This window comes from Tursiops truncatus, chromosome 4, assembly GCF_011762595.2.
Source record: "Tursiops truncatus isolate mTurTru1 chromosome 4, mTurTru1.mat.Y, whole genome shotgun sequence".
In the NCBI taxonomy this organism is placed as follows: Eukaryota; Metazoa; Chordata; class Mammalia; order Artiodactyla; family Delphinidae; genus Tursiops; species Tursiops truncatus.
Window position 1 is genome coordinate 28,489,572 of NC_047037.1, and position 23,127 is coordinate 28,512,698.

At 41.9% G+C, this 23,127-nt stretch overlaps 1 protein-coding gene across 8 annotated transcripts; it reads right to left on the reverse strand.

The window, feature by feature from the left end:
• Positions 1–810: 810 nt before the first annotated feature.
• On the reverse strand, positions 811–18,463 carry FAIM (Fas apoptotic inhibitory molecule). Of its 8 annotated transcripts, none has more exons than XM_073803778.1 (6): positions 17,798–17,925; positions 12,310–12,401; positions 12,032–12,164; positions 11,515–11,743; positions 4,643–4,692; positions 811–1,278 (listed from the first exon to the last, which is right to left on the reverse strand). In XM_073803778.1, exons 3-6 carry the CDS (start codon positions 12,140–12,142, stop codon positions 1,129–1,131), a joined length of 540 nt encoding a protein of 179 aa, XP_073659879.1. In that variant the 5' UTR covers positions 12,143–12,164; positions 12,310–12,401; positions 17,798–17,925; the 3' UTR covers positions 811–1,128. The 8 variants fall into 8 exon arrangements, with proteins under 8 accessions (XP_073659879.1, XP_019789802.1, XP_019789801.1 ...); XM_019934243.3 differs by lacking the exon at positions 17,798–17,925 and adding an exon at positions 13,515–13,643; XM_019934242.3 differs by lacking the exons at positions 12,310–12,401; positions 17,798–17,925 and adding an exon at positions 18,174–18,463.
• Positions 18,464–23,127: the final 4,664 nt, after the last annotated feature.

A 23,127-nucleotide genomic window follows, 5' to 3' on the forward strand; every position in this document is an offset into this window, starting at 1 on the left:
GCCTGTTCCAGTACAGAACAGCTCACTAAGCTTGAGACAATGTCTCCTGGCCAGTGCTGTCCAATCAGACTTGGTATGATGATGGAAATGTTCTGTATCTGCACTGTCCAATGTGGTGACTGCTAGCCTCATGTGACTGCTGAGGACCTGAAATGTGGCTAGTGTGATAGAGGAATTTTTAATTGTTTCATTTTAGTTAATTTAACTTAAATAGCTACATGACTAATGGCTACCCTAGTGGACAGAGCAAGTCTAGAAAATGGAGAATTCTCCCTCTTATGGAGGATCCCCATGTGATAATGGACATGAAATACCCCGATAAAAGGCTCTACTATTAAACCAGGTCCTGCCCTGAAAGACCTTCAGAAACGAGTACTGACACAATCTGGACCACTTCCCGTACTGAGGCGGCATCTCTGTGAATCTGCCTGGGTGGGTCTGCTTTAGTCACAAAGCGCTAACACTGGTGCTAGCTACCTCCACACAGGTGTGCAACTCTGACTTTCTAAACACTGCCTGACAATGCAACTGATGCTATCTGGTGTAAAGAAGTTTGCTTCTTCCTTTTTTTTTTGTCCTGATCATGCTGATTAAACAATTGGATTTTCAGAAAACTTTTTTTTTTCAGAAGCCTATTTTTAATTAAATTCTTACGTGACACTCTTTGACATCTCAACATTGTTTCCAGATAGAAAATGTTTCTCATTTCAGTTAAGCTAATAATATCATTGTATACCAATTGCTTTAAACTAGACAATCTATCTGCACAGGTTAAAAATATACAAAGACATCCATTTTAAGAAACACAAATCAAGCAGCACCAATTTTATTTTATAGCATTTATTATAGTAAAAGTTGCTCTTGTAAAACACTAGTGATTTTTGGTCCATATCTTATTTTCCATTTGATGTTAAAACATTTTACATTATTTACAAAATAAATTGCAATATTTATGATACATAATTTTTTTTCCTGACCTTTGGAACATTATTACAGTTTCAAGTAACTAAAAAATAAAAACATGGCGACTAGATGTACTGAAAAGTATATACTGAACATATTTAATCACCACAGTAATTTAAAAGTCCTGATCTTTACTTCTTAAGATTAAAATTCATTAACATGAAGTCATTCAGGAATCTCTGGGATTTCTCTATTATCCACAATGAGAGTATGAATAATCCCTTCTTTCCGCTTCCCACTACTGACAGCCTTTATGTAACAGTCATGGTTCCCAATACTGAAGTGAGTTTCAGTTCCGTCATCTACAAACTCACCCTGGGCAAACAAAAGAAGGAGGAATTAGTGTTCCAGAAACATTTGTCTTTGTCTAGAGCATTAACATCACCCAAAAAGGGAGGTATAATGAAGTACATATTAGTTCAATGTTAAACTTGGCAAGATTAAAGTTAGAAGCTTGTATTTAGATGCTGTTACGTCTCTGTTATGAAGGTTTCTTATTTGTACCCCCTACAATCTTTAAGAATCTTAAGTTTCAGAGAAAAAAAAAAAGTGTACCTAATGGCTATGTGTCTATAACATACACTATGTAGACAATGTAGACCATTTTCAAAAGTAAAAATAATAAACCTGATAGCAAACATTTATTAGTGATTTATTCTATACAAAGAATGGTTTACATGCATTATTTTATTGCATCCTCACAATAACCTGATTGGAGTACGATTACTATCCACATTTGATATGTGAGGAAACTGAGGCACAGAGTAGTTAAATTACTTGCTGAAGGCCCCAGTCAGTAAGGGATGGAGTGTTCTTAACCACTCTGAACATCTGATTCCCCAGTGTATAAGGTGGCTTACAATAAATACATTAAAAATAACATAAAACCAAACACTACTGAGTCTAGACTTGCTCTGTCCAGTACAGTAGCCACTGGCCACATGTGGCAACTGAGCATGTAATGAGGTGGGTCTAAAATGAGATACTATGTTAAGGGTAAAATATACACTGGATTTGGAAGACTTAGTATGAAACAAAGAATGTAAAATGACTCAGTAGAAACTTTTTATATTTATTACATGTTAAATGATAATATTTTTGATATACTGATTTAAATCAAATTTTTATTAAGATGAACTTCACTGTAAAACTTCTGAAATCTGGCTACTAGAAAAGTTATATATGAAGCTCATATCTGTGGCTCATATTTCTATTGAACAGCACTGATCTAGAGTAAAAAGATAGGGGCCAAGTGGTACAGAGAAGGAATGAAGAACAGGAGGCTTAGAGGATAAAAGTGGATTATGCAAGCAAGCACCATCAGACTCACAACTTGGCTATGAGCTTCCTGGCAGCCAAAGCAGACAGAGCAAGGCCCCGTAGCTAACATTATCTAACCAAAGAAAGCACAGGAGGCATCAGAGAGGGAAGCTTTTTCTTAGCTCTGGGAAGAATCTGGCCAACACGGAGGTGTACTGACCACAAGGACTGGGGGTGCTGGCCCTGGAGTCTAGTGTGTTCTTTTTACCCCTTTTCACATTGAGCTTTGAAAAAATCCCTCAGGTCATACTTCTGTAAAAATCAATTTAGAGGGCAGAGGAAGGGTTGAGTAATACAATCCTTGTCAGTAGCTTCTTGGTAATTTGACAGATACATGGTCTTGGTCACGGTGCTTTGAGATGAAAAGGAAATGGAGAAAATAAGCCGTAACTCACAGGCAGCAAGAGCAGGTGTGCATAGTGCTGGGGAAGACTGCCCGGCAAACTAGGTCGTAGTTACAATGAGGAGGCAACTGGGTGAGACAGAGCTATTGTCCAAACACTTGTGGTTTCTTGTCAATTACTGAGGAACAAAGACATTGTGGATGGACATTATTTTCAACTCCCTACTTATTTACAACCACATTCTTAAATCTCTCTTTACATTTGCACTGGAGAATTCCTGGAGGGTGGAAGGAATGTGATCCCAAACTGCAGACTCCATCTAGGGAATTCCAGGGTAGGAAAGGGAGAATAGGAAGGACTAGTAGATGTGGCATCGGGCACACAGTAGGCATGGAAACTTAAGCTGGTCCAAAAGGAGACATAAAATACTGAAGAGCTCTCCAAGCCTCTCTGCATAAAAGTCTCGATGGGTAGGTTTAACCCAGAGGGTGGATCAAACTCTGGAGGATCAATTTTGAGTGAGCCCTGGTTACATTTCCCTTCAAGAATTAAAACTAGGATTAATAAAGAGAAAAGCATTAATCTTTGTAACCTTTGATTTCTGGCTTGGGCACTTCCTTAGAAGCAGATTGGCTATAAAACCCAGCTAGTCTGCTGAATACATTCATCCCAGACCTTCCCTCCAAGCACATCTCCTCACCTTCCCAGACCCACAATAGAGAAGGGAGATAACAGCAGCAACCACAACTTGCAACTAGCTAAACTGTGCCGGGGAAGAGACCTTCTCACGATCTCTAGCCCTGGTGTTCACGTCTGAAGCCATGAAAGGGGACAACAGGGCTGGTATACCACCTGCTTGCCAGCTGACCCCAGAACACATGGGAATTTCCACCCAAAGATTTCAGCTCCTGCTTCCACACTCCCAGCTGTCCAGGACCGCCTCCCCTGCTTCACTTCCTCCCCTGCTGTACATACCATTACTTCCTTCCCACTTGAGATGCACTCCTATATTCATCCCACCACAGCCCTAACAGTGCAAGCAGCAAAAGCCCAACACACTGGGGTTTGGATGGGGATTTCATTGTGCTTGGCTTCAATGGGTGGGGTAGCCTCTTAGCACTGCTACTCTACAAATTCCACTTGTCTTCTGGGGTTCGTGACAGTGCCCTTTCCTACCTGCCTTTGTGTCACCTGACATTGTGTGCATCATTTCTTTTTCACAATCTTTGCTTTTAGAAAAGTACTATCTGCTTTTTGAGTGTATGGTGTAAAGCCTTCCTATTCAGAGTGTGACCTGTGGACCAGCAGCTCTGGCAGCACCTGAGGACATGTTAGAATATGCACTTTAACAAGATCCCAACTGATTCTATGCATGCAAGTTTGAGAAGCAGTGATATAAAGCACCTCTTTAACCTGGATAAACACAGGAGGACTCAACCTTTGGGGAGGACTTTTTTTTCTTTCTTTTTTTTTTTTTTTTACAAACCCTTGTGTCGAGGACTGACTTTCAGTAAGTTTGCAGCAAGGGAGCTGCTCTGCTAGGTACGAAACCCAGACCCAAAAGGAGATCGTCTACGAATGGTTTAGCACCAGGGTCCTCATGAAACGGGCGTGATGGGCGAGGGGGCGGCAACCTTTCTAGCCGCGCGCCCGTGTCCCAGGACGAAGGATTCTCCGCACCGGACCCTGGTCCCGACGTGCAGCAGGTTGCGCTGTGCTGCACCGCGCCGGGGAGGATTTTGTAAATGTGGGAACTCTTTTCAAGGTAGAGGCTGGTCCAGGAGAGGAAAGGTAGAGTATGAGCTTGGTGCCACACATAAGTTGTTACCAAACTCTCACTGCCCCAGGCACTGCCCAGGAAAGTTCTTCAGATTTTGGAGTCAGTATTACTTCATCTCTTTTTTGTTTTTAACCAAGAGGACCTTCATTACTTATAAAATCTCCAGTTAGGAAACACAGCAACATTTCAATGGTCACTCACGCACATGGTGAGGGTAATCAAAAGGTCAACTTACTGCTGTCTCCATTTTTTTACCATTGCACCATACATCCATAGTGTCTTTTTCTGTAAAAGTAACAGATGAAAAAAAAATTATAATCTGTGATTTAAAGTTAACACTTCATTATTTTAAGAAGAGTCTGTTACACTGGATTTTGAAAACTCCATTAATTCCATTCATGGCTTTGAAATTCTTCCAAATTTGAAGAAATTATGTTTATCTTTTGTTCGCAGACGAAATAAAAATGAAAGCAATCTTCTAAGAAAAAATCATGATCCCAATACAAATTAATGAAGACTTGTTAAAGAAAATCTTTAAAGGAGGATGCAGACAAATGAATGCGAAGAGGGACCTTTCCACACAGAATGTCTTTTTTTTCATATCATCTGAAATGTTTTAATAAAATTTTAAGGTCTCGTTGTGAATCAAAGAAGGGTTTACACACTCCCAGGATTACAATGTGTTTCCATTTAGGATACCAATATATTTTAGCAAATTAAAGAGTGTTTTTGGCCTTTTAAAAACATACGTACTTTAAGTAATGCAATATTTGACCTTATCCCTTTTTTATTTTTATTTTTTGGATTATAGCAAGTATTGCTTTTCTTTTTTTTATTGGAGTATAGTTGATTTACAATGTTGTGTTAGTTTCAGGTGTACAGCACAGTGATTCATTTACACACACACACACACACACACACACACACACACACTTTTTCAGATTCTTTTCCCTTATAGGTTATTACAGAATATCGAGTAGAGTTCCCTGTGCTATACAGTAGGACCTTGTCATTTATCTATTTCATATATAGTAGTGTGTATTTGCTAATCCCAGACTCCTAATTTATCCCTCCTAGAATGTCCTCTAACACCAGTGACTAGATGATTCCTCCTGCCTCTCACTAACCCGACTGGATGATGGCACAAAGAGACCGCCAGAAAAGGCTACCCTGCTGTTCATACAGGATAGATAGCAATTTAGCCTTAAATTTCATACTGGATAGCACAGTAATCTCTATTCATTTTGTTATGGTTTCACTTTGAGGAAAATTACTGGATCATAAGAAAAAAACACAGGCATAGTACTTGATAGACTGTTCAGATTACAGTGCTGACATGATTGATAGAGCAAAATGCTGCCACGATACACTTGGGCATTAGCTAAGCGGCCGCAGCTCACTCCAGGGAGGTGTGTACATGTGTGCGCGTGTCACAAATGCATATGCATTTTGGGGAAGGATCCCTAGAGCCACTTGTGAATGTCAGCGTCCCAGGGAGTGGCAGGTGGGAGGACTGCACTCATTAAGCAGCCAGAAGACGAGCTTTGGGTGTTATAACGAAGACTAGAGAGAAGCGGGACCTGTGTGTGCATACGGAGCCCAGGGGTCAAAACCTGCCAGGGCCCCAATGTTCACTGCAGCACTATTTACGATTGCCAGGTCATGGAAGCAACCTAAATGCCCATCAACAGATGAATGGATAAAGAAGATGTGGTGCATATATACAATGAAATATTACTCAGCCATAAAAAGGAACGAAATTGGGTCATTTGAAGAGACGTGGATGAACCTAGAGACTGTCATACAGAGTGAAGTAAGTCAGAAAGAGAAAAACAAGTATCGTATTTTAACGCATATATGTGGAATCTAGAAAAATGGTACAGATGAACCGGTTTGCAAGGCAGAAATAGAGACACAGACGTAGAGAACAAACTTATGGCCACCAAGGGGAGAAAGGAGGGGTGGTGGTGGGATGAATTGGGAGATTGGGATTGACACATATACACTAATATGTATAAAATAGATAACTAATAAGAACCTGCTGTATAAAAAATAAATTAAAAAATTCAATTCAAAAAAAAATTACATGCTTTCTTCTGGTAATTGTTTGCATTTAAATTTCAAATCATTAAAAAGTACTATTCATGGGCTTCCCTGGTGGCGCAGTGGTTGAGAATCTGACTCCTAATGCAGGGGACATGGGTTCGAGCCCTGGTCTGGGAGCATCCCACATGCTGCAGAGCAGCTAGGCCCGTGAGCCACAACTACTGAGCCTGTGCGTCTGGAGCCTGTGCTCTGCAACAAGAGAGGCCGTGATAGTGAGAGGCCCGCACACCGCCATGAAGAGTGGCCCCCGCTTGCCACAACTAGAGAATGCTCTTGCACAGAAACGAAGACCCAACACAGCAAAAACAATAAATTAATAAACTCCTACCCCCAACATCTTCTTAAAAAGAAAAAGTACTATTCATATTAAAAAAAAAACAAAAACAAACCTGCCTGGGTGTCAAGGCTGGATGCCTTGACACTGACAAGCCGTCTACTCCAGGAACACGGTCTCTTCTCCCTGCACCTCGAGATGTGAGCCTCACTTAGAGAGTGGAGAAAGGACTTTGAACTGGGCTAGAGGGAAAGAGAAGAGCAGAGGGGCCCAGGAGGTACGGGAGGGGAAGCCCAATGGCAGCCTGAGTGGGGAGCATCTACGGCCACAGTTGTGGGGAAACCCAGCTCAGCCACCTGGATCAGAGCACAGGGTGCTCAAATAAACCATGACGGTGGTGACAATCGGAATTTTATTTAGTGGGCCAACTGAATGTGTACATGTACTCAGATTTTCTATAATAGCTGTTATTAACATGCCTCTGAAGAACATTGCTAATCCAGAAGCCATAAAAGAAAAGGGGTAAGTAAATCTGACTACATGAAAGTAAAAAAGATTTCTGCATGATTAAAAAAACACATGCATACGTATAAGCAAAGTCATATAATAAATGACAGACTGGGAAAAATACTTAAGCTCACAATACAAAGAGCTAATTTTAGTAACAGAAGGACTCCTAGCAATCAAGGAGAAAAAGACCAACGACCTAAGAGAAAACAGGTCAAAGGACACGTACAGGCATTATCAGAAAAGAAACACAAAAGGACCTTAAACACATGAAAAGAGGCTCAACCTCACCCAATTCTGAAAGGGGCAAATAAAAAACATGCTGAAATACCATTTTTCACCTAAAAGTAAAGTAGCTGGTGAGCCACTACATTTCTAAACACAACACTGTAAAATTCTGGAACATAAAGATGAGCCCCCAAAAGCTTCCAGAAAGAAAAAACTAATGGGATTCAGACTGCATAGAACTTCTCATTCAAAACAATGGAGAATAGGAGACAATGGAACAAGGCTTTCAAAATTTCTCAGGGGAAAAAAACTCCACATTTTAAAGCTAGAACTCTATACTCCACAAAAGTATCAACTTCATATAAGGTTCATATAATATTTAGCTCCTAGACACCCTTTATTAGGAAATCACTTAAGGATATTTTCCAGTAAACAAAGGTAAAACTGGCAGCTGTGGGATTCAATAACTGATGGAACTAAAGCCAGGGTTCCATGAAAGCAAGCCCAGGACAGCCACTGGGCAGCAGGCCTGGGAAGCAGCTATCTAGTTTTGAACAGGAAGTCAACAGACGCCCAAGAATACTGTCATTAAGAATGAGAAGTTTTCAAAGCAATAGATAATATGAGTAAAAAATGCAAACAGACATTAGGAACATGAGCAAAGAAGATATATTTCCATTTCCAACAAGAAAAGAGAAAAGCCACCAGAAGAGCCCAGAAAAACAAATGACTAAAAAAAAAAAAAAAAATCAAGGTCCAATTGTGAAGTAAACAAAAAATGAGGTATAATTTTGAGAAACTGGTAGATTATAGAACAGAAAACTCACTTGACCTTGACACTAAAAACAACTTCCTTTGAGTGGCACAGGGGGTGTGACAATAATACAGAGAAAGAATGTAACCGTGGCCCACTCCAAAAATATTTACAAAATCACAGTAATATAAATGTTATTTATTGGTTTTTAATTTTAGAATCAACCTATAGAAAAAACACAGGAGAACACAGTTATGGCTACAGAACAGAATACAAATATTAACTACTCTGATGATGTCAAAGAAAAGGTAGAGAAGACAGAAGTTGAAGGTGGTAAAGGTGGGAGAGGAGCGGCGGGAGAACTATATGTTCACAGCCTCATCTTACTCAACAGGGGATGAAGTAAATTTGAAAGCTGATGATGAAGATGGTGATAGCGGTAGCAGAGGCATGAGTTTTTTACTGTCTCCAAATTTCCCCTGCTAAAACAGACAGGGCAACAGAACAGAACCAAAGACCCGATGGACAGTATCTACACCACAAACTCTACAGTACCAATAGGTGGGGGAACCACGGGCAACTCCAAGACCGTAGCTGTAGTATCGGCAACCATGCAGAAAGAAGCAGAGGGAAGCAGCAGAGCCTCTGGTGGACCTAAGAATCCCCAGACAGCAGTCCCGGTTCTAACTGGAGCGTTCGGAGTGGGGATGTGTGAAGAGCAGCTGAACTATAAGGGGTTTTACATCCTGACAGTGGACGGGGTGTGGGAGCAGCGGGAGGGGTCTGAAAGGGCTACAGCAGTCTGGGCCCCAGGAACCCTCAAACCAACCCGCCGAAGCTCCCTTCCAGTACAAACCCCAAACTGAGCACCCAGGGAAACGAGAGTAAAAGAAAATCTACAAAAAACGGGGTAAGGAAACAGCAGCCATCTCAGAAAGTGTGCCCCAATGATTTTTAACATCATCCAAAAACGACAGAAAAGGGAACTCAAGAACCTGAAGTTTAAAAAGCTACACACTCCCTTCTATAAATTCAGAAAAACTAAGATCATATAAGAATTATCAAAGAGAGGTACTGAGCTCTAGATCCACACAAAATTGTAAGAAAAAAGAACAGACTACCATCATTATAGATAATAGAAGTATCAGAAAGACATGCTTACATGAAAGGTAAAGCTGTAAAATACTACTTCAAAACGAGCTGAAAGAAATTAAGAAAATCATACAAGATATGAAAGAATGACTAAACAATGATTAGAGAAACTCTGAGAAATGAAGTATACAGAACTCAGTAAAAATTAGAAATAAAAATAATTTCATAAATGAGGACTCAACTAAAAGGAACACAAAACAAACACAATAAATAACTCCTTAATAGAAACAGAAAATGAAGAGGAGGAAAATTTTTTAAATCAAAAAGAAATAAAGATGACAGTACAAGTCACAGGCTGGAAGAAAATAACTGCAAAACATATCCGATAAAGAATGTGTATCTAAATATCTTTGTTACATTTTTAGAATTATTGACTGACAGGAAGTATTTAAATGGCAACCTAGACATTGTCTTTTAAATATAACTGAAGCCAAAATGGTTGAAAAAATTAATCTGCTTTTTTCTCATGATACGTAAATCTCATAATGCACTAAAGATTATGGTTCCAATTTTTTTTAACTCGTTATCTAAAATATACTAAGAACTCTTAAAACTCAACAGTAGGAAAACAAACCACCCAATTGAAAAATGGGCAAAAGCTCTATAGAAACAGCTCCCCAAAGAAGATACACAGATGGCAAATAAGCATATGAAAAGATGCTCAACACCACATATTATTAGGGACTTGCAAATTAAAAGTGAGATATCATTACACACTTACTAGAATGACCAAAATCCAAAACACTGGCAACACTGCTGGCAAAGATGTGTAGTAACAGGAACTCTCACTCATTGCTGGGAGGAACACAAAATGGTACAGCCATTTTGGAAGACAATTTGGTGGTTTCCTATCCTCTTCAAGAAAAATGGACCCAATTTCTTTAATAAATAAACCATACAGGAGTTTTTTGGTTTCCTTTTTTTTTTCCAACTATGTGCATTTATTACCTGATAAACATTTTTCATTCTTAAAAAAAATTTTTAAGGTATTTTCTAGCATTCAACTAGACTATATACTATGTTTTTTAATAAATTTATTTATTTTTGGCCGTGTTGGGTCTTCGTTGCTGCATGCAGGCTTTCTCTAGCTGCGGCGAGCAGGGGCTACTCTTTGTTGCGGTGTGTGGGCTTCTCATTGCGGTGGCTTCTCTTGTTGAGGAGCACGGGCTCTAAGTGCAAGGGCTTCAGTAGTTGTGGCACGTGGGCTCAGTAGTTGTGGCTCGCGGGCTCTAGAGCACAGGCTCAGTAGTTGTGGCGCACGGGCTTAGTTGCTCCGTGGCATGTGGGATCTTCCCAGACCAGGGCTCAAACCCGTGTCCCCTGCCTTGGCAGGCGGACTCTTAACCACTGCGCCACCAGGGAAGCCCTAGACTATATACTCTTAAAAGACACAGACAAAGTCTCTTCATTTATGGATCCTCAAGGCCTGGTACACAAACTGCCCTTTAAGAGGTTCTCAATATTACCTAATAAATGAATCAATGAATTAATGAGATGATCTACATAGTCTTAACTTAGTGATATGAGAAGCAGGAAATAATAAGAGTAACCAGAAGAGTGAAAAGGTAGTAAATATTTGTCTTGCAAGTTTTGTAGGCCCAATAGAAACTGAGAACACAGATGGCAATCTATAATAGCAGAACTTAGCTCAAAGAGCAATGGCTTACTTTTTATTTTTTAATCTACTTTATCTGGACTGATGATTTTGATCTGCTGCAGTCCTAAACCTATTGCTATCTAGAGAAAAATTCCCTTTTTACTCATGAATCTTTAATTTCCAACTGCCTTTAGACATGGTTTTAAAGAGAAATATCAAATAATAACAAATGTCTACATCAATATTTCTTTCTTTAAACCCAAGTCTATAATCCTCGAATCCATCACTATAAAATCTGGCTCTCATATTTTCCATATAAATCAGTCGATTCAATGAATACTTCATTTCCACAGGACACGTGAGAAATATAACTGCACTTAACATTCTCTCCTATTCAAAGCTCCCATAAAAGGTCTGGACAGTTAGAGGAACTAATTAAATGGCCACCATAAAAAGCCAACAAATTCTGCAGAAACGGCTCTCACTTACCCAGCACAACTCTAAAGTCCTCACCATCCAAATGTAATACCCAAGTATTGGTGGTTTTTGATCTGTTCTCCATATACTTCTTGAGACTTTTCCCATTAATTTCCAGAGTATATTCATAAGCAAACCCACTGACAGCATCTATATTTATGCTTGCTTTCATCTTTGAAGCTCCAACACAGAAGGTTTCTTTGCCCACTAATTTGAACATCCATTCTTTTCTTATCTCTTCCTAAGTAATAAAATATAAAAGTTGAAAACACATAAATGGAAGAAAATTTAATATTTTCACGATACAAAGGTTTTAGAAAATAAAGTCATTTTAAGTTTAAATATTAGATGTTATAGTCTATGAATTGCACAACTATTATTAGTTTACTTTGTATGGCAAAATGATACAGGCCAATATATAAAGATAACCACTGTAAGAGAAAAGCCTTGCATTCACATATGAAGAATCTACATTAGCAAAATCAAGCTTCCCTGTACACCATATTTACAAAGTAACAGTTTTTCCTACCTTCCCATCTACATATACCACTCGTTTGCCTGATGTGGTCCCATGTTCGAATTCAATCTTATGGACTCCATCACTTAAAGCAACATCCCAAACAGCTACGAGATCTGTCATTTTTTCCAGGCTGTAAGGAGGGCTAAGGGAATAAAATTAAGCAATTATAATAGGCCAAAACAGTAATAGAATAACCAATTAATCCTTCCAAGGTGAAAATATCAGATTTCAAAAAGCCCTGAAATTATAAAATATTAAAGTGATATTAGCTAAGAAAGCCTACTTACAGTACATGTAACTATCTTCTCCCTCTTATGCATTCTTCTTTTAAGATGAAATTACTATATATGGGTATATAGTCAGATAATTCCAAAGTCACCTTAATATAATAGGATTAAGAATCAGTCAGTTTATCCACGAAAGTATTCTAAGCTAGGCCACAGAATAATGCTTGGAAAGGTCAGTAAAAAGTTTCTACTTCTCCCTCCCGTCACTTAAAAAGCACAGTATTTAATTTTGGTTTTACTTTTTCAGATCCAATCACTCTAAAGCAAGAATTCTCAAAACATTTTATACTTAAACCAATAACTAGGGATTAATTTTAACAAAAAAGGTTCTAATTTATAATACTAAGACTGAGGAAAAAGAAGTCATGGAAGAAATGTTCTATAATAGATAGATATAAAAATGTTATGGAAGATAGTAATCTTGTCATTATTATGGGAAATCTTATTAAAAATATAAAGGATTCTGTTTTGTCAAGTTTCTGGCACAATTTAATATAAAATATATATTATATGTGTGTCCTATGTGAATAACCTGTTATGTATAATGAATATGTAACATGTAAGTACTATTTTGATACTGATATAGATCTTTAGCTTTGAGAGAAGTAACATTTATTACAGCAATAATGATCATAGCTAACAGTTATTTAGTACTTACTGTGTGTCAATCACTGTGCTAAGAGCTTTATATATATTAACTCAAAGAATCCTCACCATGAGGTGGGTACTATCATTATCTCTATTTATAGATGAGGAAACTGAGGCTCAGAGAGGCCAAGGGCTTGTTTGAGGTCACAATGACAGTAAGTGGCAGATGGGATGTAAACTTAGGACTCTGGCTCCAGAGTCTGTCTCTTGACTACATCCTACTCTTCATTCACTCTAATCTCCTCTGTAGGGTCTAAATCAAAGACAGTAAATGGATTTTATATCATTTTGAAGTGACTGCCAAGAATTTTGTGCTGGGATGGATTTGGAGACCTTACCTCCAGGTCCTATGGGAAAGGATGCCACATTAGTGCTGGCTACCTCCATGCCAGGTGTTTACCACCCTTGCTCGAAATCACAGAAAAGCAAAACTATGTGTTCTGCAATATTACAAAATGTGTCCTTTAAAAAGTAGCCTGCATAAATACCTCTCCTGAATGATTAAAACTTTCTTGAAATTTTCATAAGCTAGTTTTATTGCAATGCAAGACATTTACCTTTCGTCATCTTCAAAGATAGGACTGTCATCTCCAGATGCCATGGTTGGCAAAACAGTCTTTAATCCAATTAGCAGCCAGGAAAGAGAAAAGGAGAATTGCAGCAAAGAAAGACAAAGAGAATTGCAGCAAAGAAAGACAAAGAGAGCAACAAAGATGACATCTGCAAAGAGAGCAACAAAGATGACATCTGCAAAGAGTTTTTCTAACCCTGCAATCCATTTCTTAAATTGCACGCAATTTCTGATGAAACAGCGTTTACATACAATAGAATTGCAATATCTAATTTTCAGGGAAAGGAGTTAAATCATGCAAATTAGCCAATCATATTTTTACCTGTTATGGATTTATAATTTCCTAAAACCAGAGAATAAACTCTAGTTTATGCCACTGAACTAGGGAAGCCAGGGAAGCCCCCTGAACTGTATATTTTAAAATGGCAAATTTTATGTCATATATATTTTATCACAACTTAAAAAATTAATACTGTAATATATAAAAAGCCCATTGAATTATACCCTTTAAATGGGTGAAATGTATGGTATATGTGTTAAGCTTGCAAGAAGCATCCAGGGATATGCCAGTTTGCTTTCTAAGAGCAAACGTAATTTGCGCACTTACTCAAGCCCACTTAATTTACTAGTGCCAATAATGAATCCATAAAAGTTACGTAGTTTGCTCAGGTCACTAGAAGAGCCCAAGCCAAAACTGAAGTCCAGAACTCCTGTGTAATTAACTAAACAGCATCTGGGCTGTAATGCTAAAATCAGAAGCACACATAATACTCACACACATAGGAAACCCCCCACATTTGAATATTTGGGATTAACAGTTGTACCCCTGCCAAACCTACTGAAAAATAATTTCAACTATTTTTTGCTCCCAAGACCTACTCCAGTCTAGCCTTTTCTGTATAGATGTCCAAGGGTGCTCACTCCTTGTAAAAAACGGGAGATTGACAATCGTTTTGGTCTGGAAACAGCCAGAAGCCACAAATTGTTTTTTAAAAGATATTAAGGGCTTCCCTAGTGGCGCAGTGGTTAAGAATCCGCCTGCCAATGCAGGGGACACGGGTTCGAGTCCTGGTCCGGGAAGATCCCACATGCCGCGGAGCAACTAAGCCCGTATGCCACAACTACTGAGCCTGCGCTCTAGAGCCCGTGAGCCACAACTACTGAGCCCAAGTGCTGCAACTACTGAAGCCCGTGCGCCTAGAGCCCGTGCTCCGCAACAAGAGAAACCACCGCAATGAGAAGCCTGCGCACCGCAACGAAGAGTAGCCCCCGCTCCCCGCAACTACAGAAAGCCCGCGCGCAGCAACGAAGACCCAACGTAGCCATAAATTAATTGATTAATTAAAAAATTTTAAAGATATTAAAGACCTTAGCATCCATAAAAGCGATCCAGCAGGCAAAGCTAAGCATTTTGGAATGAAAGCTAAAGATTCAAAACACACTGTACCCAAAATAAATCCCTCGTTTTTTTAGCACCTTATATATTTGTGGATTTTTCTAGTCTTAAAAATATTTCTTAGGGGAACTTCCCTGGTGGTCCAGTGGTTAAGGCTTTGCCTTCCAATGCAGGGGGTGCGGGATCCATCCTTGATCGGGGAGCTAAGATCCCGCATGCCTCATGGCCAAAAAACCAAAACATGAAACAGAAGCAATACTGTAACAAATTCAGTAAAGACTTCAAAAATGGTCCACATCAACAAAAATCTTTAAAAAAAATTCTTAGGATATCTCCTATGAAAGCGGAGGGTATCCTGCAACTATCAAAGCAAAGAGAATACATAGCAATAGAGTAAGCCAACAGCATAATATAAACTTAAATAAGCATCCTTTGTAAATCAGAGTAGATTTTGGGATATCATTCAAAATTTGCTCTACAACTTTTAGAGACTCTAGAAAGTTCAGTAATTCAGCAAACTTGAAAGAACTGCCCAATTTTCCATTATAAGGAACTTCAAATATTATCACACTAACATAAGGCATCGTACCATATTAATTATAATTATATTTCATATAAAGTATAAAAGACAACACAGCAAATTAGAAAGGTTAGAAATCAAGATCACAGAAAAAAACTTTTTCCCTCAACTATCAGCATTCACTTATACATTCAACATTTATTTATAGAGTATCAGTTTAAGGTGTTGAAGAAGTTTTGGAAATAGTGGTGACGGTTGCACAACATCATGGATGTACTTTATGCCACTGAACTGTACATTTTAAAATGGCAAATTTTATGTCATATATATTTTACCACAACTTAAAAAATTAATACTGTAATACACAAAAAACCCGTTGAATTATACCCTTTAAATGGGGGAATTGTATGCTATATTAATTATATCTCAACAAAACTGTTTTAAAAAAAAACACCCAGGGCTTCCCAGGTGGTGCAGTGGTTGAGAATCTGACTGCTAATGCAGGGGACAGGGGTTCGAGCCCTGGTCTGGGAAGATCCCACATGCCGTGGAGCAACTAGGCCCGTGAGCCACAACTACTGAGCCTGCGCGTCTGGAGCCTGTGCTTCGCAACAAGAGAGGCCGCAATAGTGAAGAGGCCCGCGCACCGCGATGAAGAGTGGCCCCCGCTTGCCGCAACTAGAGAAAGCCCTCGCACAGAAATGAAGGCCCAACACAGCCAAAAATAAATATAAAAATAAATAAATAAATAAAAGATTACTATATAAAAAAAAAAACCCCAGGTGCCCTGCCAGTAGTGTTTCTTGGAATATGATTACACCTATAACCAAGAGATGATCACAGCTGTCCATGTATCTGTCTCACACAGATCTCTAAGCTACAAATTGGACTTAATAAACACATGTCATATTCTAAATTTATCCACCATACATACATTTAATTATCACGACCATGTGACCAAACTGGAAAATGATTATTACAAAGAAAAATCCCCTGTGTTTCAACACAAAGTTTTAAGGATGTAAATAAAAAGGATGGAGAAACAAATTCCATTTATTTTCACTGATAAGGACAATGTCACTCACTCACTTGAAACTTTACATGTCTTCAAAGGAAGCTTTCTGAGTATCTGGTGACATACCCATCAGCATAATCCTTTAAAATCCCTCCCCTAGCAACCCAGCATCCATGTATCAGAAAGTATGACAAATATAAACAGTTTCCACTGTTCATCTAACTAACCCCAGCTTGAATTTTGCTTTAACTTAGGTTTAGTCGTATTGGAGACTGTAATGGTTTATCCAAGCTAAACCTAAGTCAGTTTTAAAAATTACTAAGGTACTCACAGTTCCTTTTCAGCAAAGCTCTAGGTAAGGCCAGCTACAAGGCAGGTCAAACTTAAAGAGGTGTTGACACCGTCCGGCGGGTCCCTTGTGAAGCACTGGGATCTCCAGCAAAGTCTGTCAGAAAGCTCCCTAAGCCAGGTGTTCCCAAATGCGAGGCACAAAAACGGAAATAACTTTTCCGAGGTGCATTTTTGCAACGTATACCACAAGCCTTACGAGGGATTCTCTCTACACAAATAATCGTGCTCAAAAAACTAGACGGAACAGTGCTCAACAAATTGCTTTTTGTAATAGCTAAGAACTGAAAACCACCTGTATGCTCACCATCAGAGAGATAATCCATTATGTAAATCACAGTCCTGTCACTCAGCGAGCGTCAAGCCCCGGCCAGGCGCGGTCAACCTGGCCCCAACACAGACTAGCGCGGCCAATGAAAAGGATGGAGAAAAACATCGAAAGCCGCGCGCAGACGCGTGGGATGTATTAGTAAGACACAGAAGCCGAGCTGCGGCACTTTACGATCCATGTTCAGCGAAACTGCAGCTCGCTCATGCTTGCAGGGAAGAGGGGACTGGAAGGAAATACACCTTAATGTTAACCCGAGTGTCTCCCGGGAGAGGGGGATCGGCTCCTGCGCTTCCTTGCTTGTGCTTTTCTGCTCCACTTTTCCGACGGCGACAAGTATGAATTTATACTCGGGGAGAGGCCGGAGCCGCGGGTCGCGGGGTCTGGCCGGGTAGGGGGGCCCCGCCGCCCACCCCGGTCCCTGCCCCGCCCGCGGCCCGGCCGCCGGGAGACACCAGGAGCCCCCTCCCCGCCCCCCGTGCGGGCCCGGGCCTCACCGCAGGGTCGCCAGGCCACGGAGACACCGCCCACCGCTCGGCGCGCCCGCCGCCACCGCCGCCGCCCGGAGATGGCGGCCGCCAGCGCCGCGGCGGGGTCGCCTGGGGCTGCGGGCAGGGGCTTCCGGGGCGGCCGGGCCTCCCCACCTGAAGTGTGGGGCTCACCTGAGCGCTGTGGGCCGCGGCGGGGCTCTGGGCCCAGAGACCGGTGGGTTCCGCCGACTCGGCCACTTAGGCAGCGTGGCCTCGTCCCGTCGCCGAGAACCAGACGCAGCCTCCGCGGAAGCGAGAGCTCGGCAGGCGCAAGTCCCGAGCGCGCCGACTCTCTGTCGCGCTTCAGGTCCCCAGGGGTGCCCCGCGCAGGCCGCCTTCCTCCTCCCCGCGCGGCGACCCAACCCCGCCCGCGGCGACCCAACCCCGCCCGCTTCTCCCGCCGCCGGCTTTGCGTTCTCACCCCCTCCCTAGGCTCCTCGGTAAGAAACAGCGGATAGCCGGCGTTGGTCGGACGCCGGGGAAAACCAGGTGGGCCAAACCCCCCTACCTGCTCTGTAGCCGCGGGGCAGGTAAATCCGATCGTGGCATTCGCTCCTTGAAACCCTGTAAGGCTGCTGGCTATTTCTTTAAACATCAAAACTCCTTAGGGTTGGCGCAAGGCCCTGTGTTTGATGTTGCCCCTGCCTCCTCTGGCTTCATTTAGATCCTCAAATGTTGCAAAGTCCTTCTCACCCAGGGCCTCTGCACGTGCTCTTCCCTCTGCCTGGACGCTCCTCCCTGCCTCTTCCCTTAGTTAACCTCCATTTTGCTGTTGAGATTGTTCTTCAAATATCATTTCTTAAGGAAAACTACGCTGGCCCCTAAGGCTTGCAACACCTGAAATTCTCCTTCTCAGCTCCATTCAGGGTGTGCAAGTATTCTTTGTAATCTTTGCTGAATGTGCAGTGTAATTGTACACCGAGGTCCGAGAAGGCGGGACGGTGGCTGATGGGTCCTCACTCTAGCATCTCCCACGTCTGCACAGTGCAGGCTTGTATTAGGCTCTGATAAATATTTGTTAAATGAATGAATGAAGAGCAGGCCTGAGTAATGTTTTAGGTGGCCTCGATTTTTTTCACATTAAGGAAGAGACAGCATCACTGCAGGGAGGGAGGACCGTGGGTGAGTGGGCCATCTGAGAAGAGCAGTGAGTGGTCCCTGTGGAGAGTGGGCCCCAGCAACAAAATAGAGACATGTGAAGGGATTCTCCGGGGGTCCTGGGGCTCTGAAGATTTGGAGGAACAGGGACATCTAGGCCCCATTGTGTAATTTCTTCCTGCAGCTTGATGTTAACGTTAAAAAGGATAGTTTCACCTCTGGGATTGGTAGTGAGGGTGCTGAGCAAGTATGTGAGAGAAGGGGAGTTGGGAAACAATAAAGAACAATCTATTGATTAGGTCAACCTGTCTGCAGAGTAGTAGACTGGATCTCAGAGAGCACTGATTTCTTGTTTGCCACCCTGTATTGAAAGCTCCCTGAAGACAAAGACTTTTCATATTTGTGTTTTTTTCTGCACTAGTGTCCTGAAAAGAGAGTTTTCAATAAATTATTGTTAAAAGAATAAATTAGGGGGCAAAGGTAAAAGGCCTCAGAGTGGTGATTTCCAGAGATGAGACAAGGCTAGCTGAAGATACCTCCCTAATTCCTTTCTCCCAATCCTTAGTTCTTCTGAGAAACAGCTGTGAGTTGTTGGGCTAGGACCAGGAAACCCTGGTTGGGCAGCAGCTCAAAAGTATTGTTTAATGAAGAATCATATTTTCTTGTAAAACTTTGGGAATCAGAATATCTTTTACAAGACCAATGATGTGTAATTTATCGAATGCTTGCTTTGTGCCTTGTGTATCATTGCCTGTCGTTCTCACAACAGTCCAGTGATTATACTTACACCCATTTTGCAGAGAGACCCAAAGCCCTTCAGAAGTTGTGGAGCCAGGCCTGTGGGATTTGAAAAGTTCATATTAACAAGGCCTGTTATTAGAAAAGTATTAATTGTGCATGAACAGAAATATAGGTCCTGTCTTAGAGGCCTGGGGAGCCCCTCTTCCCAGGGGCCCCAGAATGTAGTGGGGGTCAGCCCACTCGTGAAGTGTACCCAAATCTGTCCCCAGAATAGGCGAGGCAGTCAGATTTCTCCACTGACTTCTTCTGTGCCACTGTTTCTTCCTTGGGTATAGGTTCTGGGATACCTGGAATTAAGGAACACACCAGTTTGGGCTGCATTTTCTACCTACTCATTCCCTGGGTCCAGGACACTGGAGATAGGAATAGTCGCTTGTTATCAAACAGGATTGTCATGGAAAGAAATAAAGTCTGAACAAAATACTGTGAAAGGTATTGAACTGAGTGTGAAACGTACTCATCTGGCTGATCCTGCTTTTGACTTTATTTCCACTCTCAGAGTGTCTTCTTGTTACCCAAGAAGTACCTAAATGTTGCTCTAACCTCTTAAGCTGCCTCTCACCAACCTGCCCATGGACGTCAGTGATTTATGTTAAGACAGCAGCTAAAAGTGCTTTCATTCACAATAGTCCATGTTTTCGTCGGGCCTCCATTGGAAAAGGAAATTGTTAATGGATTGACTGATTTTCTGAACTTACTACTTAAACAGCATGAATGGACATCAAAATAAAAGGGAAAGGGCTTCCCTGGTGGCGCAGTGGTTAAGAGTCCGCCTGCCAATGCAGGGGACACGGGTTTGGGACACGGGTTCGCGCCCCGGTCCGGGAAGATCCCACATGCCACGGAGCAGCTGGGCCCGTGAGCCATGGCCGCTGAGCCTGCGCCTCCGGAGCCTGTGCTCCGCAACAGGAGAGGCCACAGCAGTGAGAGGCCCGTGTACCACAAAAAAACAAAAACAAAAAAAGGGAAAAGTTGCATAATCTGATACCTACAGGTTTAAAACTTTCCATGCACCCTTCCAGTGTTGGTCCAGCGTGACTGTTGTCTGTGTGTAAAAGGAAGAGGCACCAGTGCTTTTCAAACGGGCCCGGGGTCCAGGACTCTGGCCTCAGAGGATTGTATGTCAGCACCAGTGCCAGGAACCACAGCCTTCTGTTGCCAGCCAGGCTGCTGCTGCTGCTTGGGTCTCTCTCCTTCAGCCCATGGAGGCTCTGGCTCTATCTACACAAAACACAGAAAGTGGAGAAGCAGCGAACCAAGGTGATTTTGTAGAACTTCAAACCAGAAAAGTTTGACAATTTCAGGAGGAAATAGGTTTTGGTCTGAGTCATCTGGACAGCGGGGTTTGTAGATACACCCTTAATTAGAGCAAAGAGCCAAAGGAAGGCACTTTTTAAATGCCTAAGGATCATTCCAAGGCACATGTTCCAATTGCTTAAGACTAGAAATCTATATCTAGTTTATTTTGAGAAATTTTAAAAATATGGAAAAGTACAGAGAAAAATACCCATATTCCCACCACCCAGAATTGACCATCGTTAAATATTGGCTCAATAAAAAAAATCCCAGTAGAAGATAAAGCCCTACCTGACTTTCACCCACAGCACCATTACTTTCTTCTCCTCCCCAAAGGCCAACGTTCTCATGGATTTGGTGTGTTTGCTTCCAAGTCCACCTTCTATAGTTATATAGAAATTATATACATGAGTACATGTTTTAGGGCATGATATAGTTCTGCCTTAAAAAAGTATTTACATGGTACCATGCATGGCAACTGGGAATTTGTGTGAGAGCGGGACGGGATTATAGGAAGCCACCCTTTGGAATTCCTGTTGTTGCCAGAGCTGATCCTGGTCTCTGCTCACAACCCTTCAACCCCCCACCTTTAGCACGAGTTTACCTAAATCTTTAAGTTAAAGGGTCCAGAGATAAGAAAGGAATCTATAAACAAAAAAAACAGAGGGAACCAGCTGGGACCAAGATGGTGATGAATCTGACCTACAACAGACCCTGAGTCTCATTATATGTTGATTTAACTACCTTAGCATATTAAATGATACACCCTACCAGCCACCAGGGCTGGACTTTATAGAACAAAAAGGATCGAAACGGGTGGTATGCCACTCCTTTGGAAAAAGCCCTGCCCCTTCCCTGGTAGACTTACGCATATGCCCCCCTATCATTAGCCTCACTCCTCCTCCCTTTGTCTTTACAGTACTTTTTTTTTTTTTTTTTTGGCCTCTCCTGTTGCGGAGCACCGGACCTGCAGGCTCAGCGGCCACCACGGCTCACGGGCCCAGCCGCTCCGCGGCATGTGGGATCTTCCCGGACCGGGGCACGAACCCGTGTCCCCTGCATCGGCAGGCGGACTCCCAACCACTGTGCCACCAGGGAAGCCCTACAGTACTCTTTAACATTAAAGCCCTCTTGCCAGGTGGGTGAGAAGATGATCTGTGAACTTAGTTCCCCGCTTCTCTATTCTTTGGCCACTGAATAAAGCCTGTGCTGTGTTCATCTCAGCTTCTGTTTCATTATTCACTCGAACCCAAACGGAAAAAGAACCCTCCCCTGACAAGGCAGAGAGCCTTGGCCGGGCTATGGCCTGAGTAGGGTCCATACAACTTAAATCAGTAACAGTATCACCATCATCACATTTATTCACTATTCATTGACAATCTCTTATATGGCAGGCAGCGTGTGAGGGGATATGACAACGAGAATCACTGATGGCTTTTCCCCACCCGTGAAGTTTACATTCTAGTGGAGAAGACAGTCACAAAAATTAGCAAACGGATGCAACGAGGTAGGTTGCCTCCACGATGGCTCCCAGAGCTCCCTACTTCCTAGTATCCACATCCTTGTATAGCCCTTGTCCAAGTGTTAGCAAGGTTGGTTTGTGCAATCAGTAGCATACAGCAGAAGTGATGCTATATCACACCCAAGATCAGGTTATAAAAAATACTTCAGCTTCCGTCTTAGGTGCTCACACATTCTCTTCATCACTTCCTCTGTGGGGAGCTGCTATGTATGTGGACACTCGGGCAGCCTGTGGAGAGGTCCACTTGACGAGGAATGAACTAAGGCCAGCCAGCAACCACGTGAGTGAGCTTGGAAATGGATCCTTAAGTCCGCTTGAACCTTGAGATGACTCTAGCCCCGGGCCAACCCGTTGAGTGCACCATCACGAAAGAGTCTGTCCAGACCATGCAGTTAGCCTACTCCTGTATTCCTGACCCACAGAAACTTCCAGGTAATAAATGTTTGGCTTAAGCTGCTGTGAGTAGGGGTAATTTGTTATGCATCAATAGATAACTAATACAGAGACAGGTGAAATAATTGCAAGTTGGAATAAGTGCCTACACCAATCTTACAGTAGAGCAGATGCCCATTGGTTCATGGAGCCTGAATGCTGGTTTCAGATCCTGGATCCTGGCTCAGCCACATACTAGCAGTGTGACCTTAGCAAGTCATTTCTCTAAACTTCTATTTTCTGATTTGATCATTTGTAAAACAAAGATAATAACGGTACTTACATTAAAGTTGTGAAGCGTCAACAAGTTAGA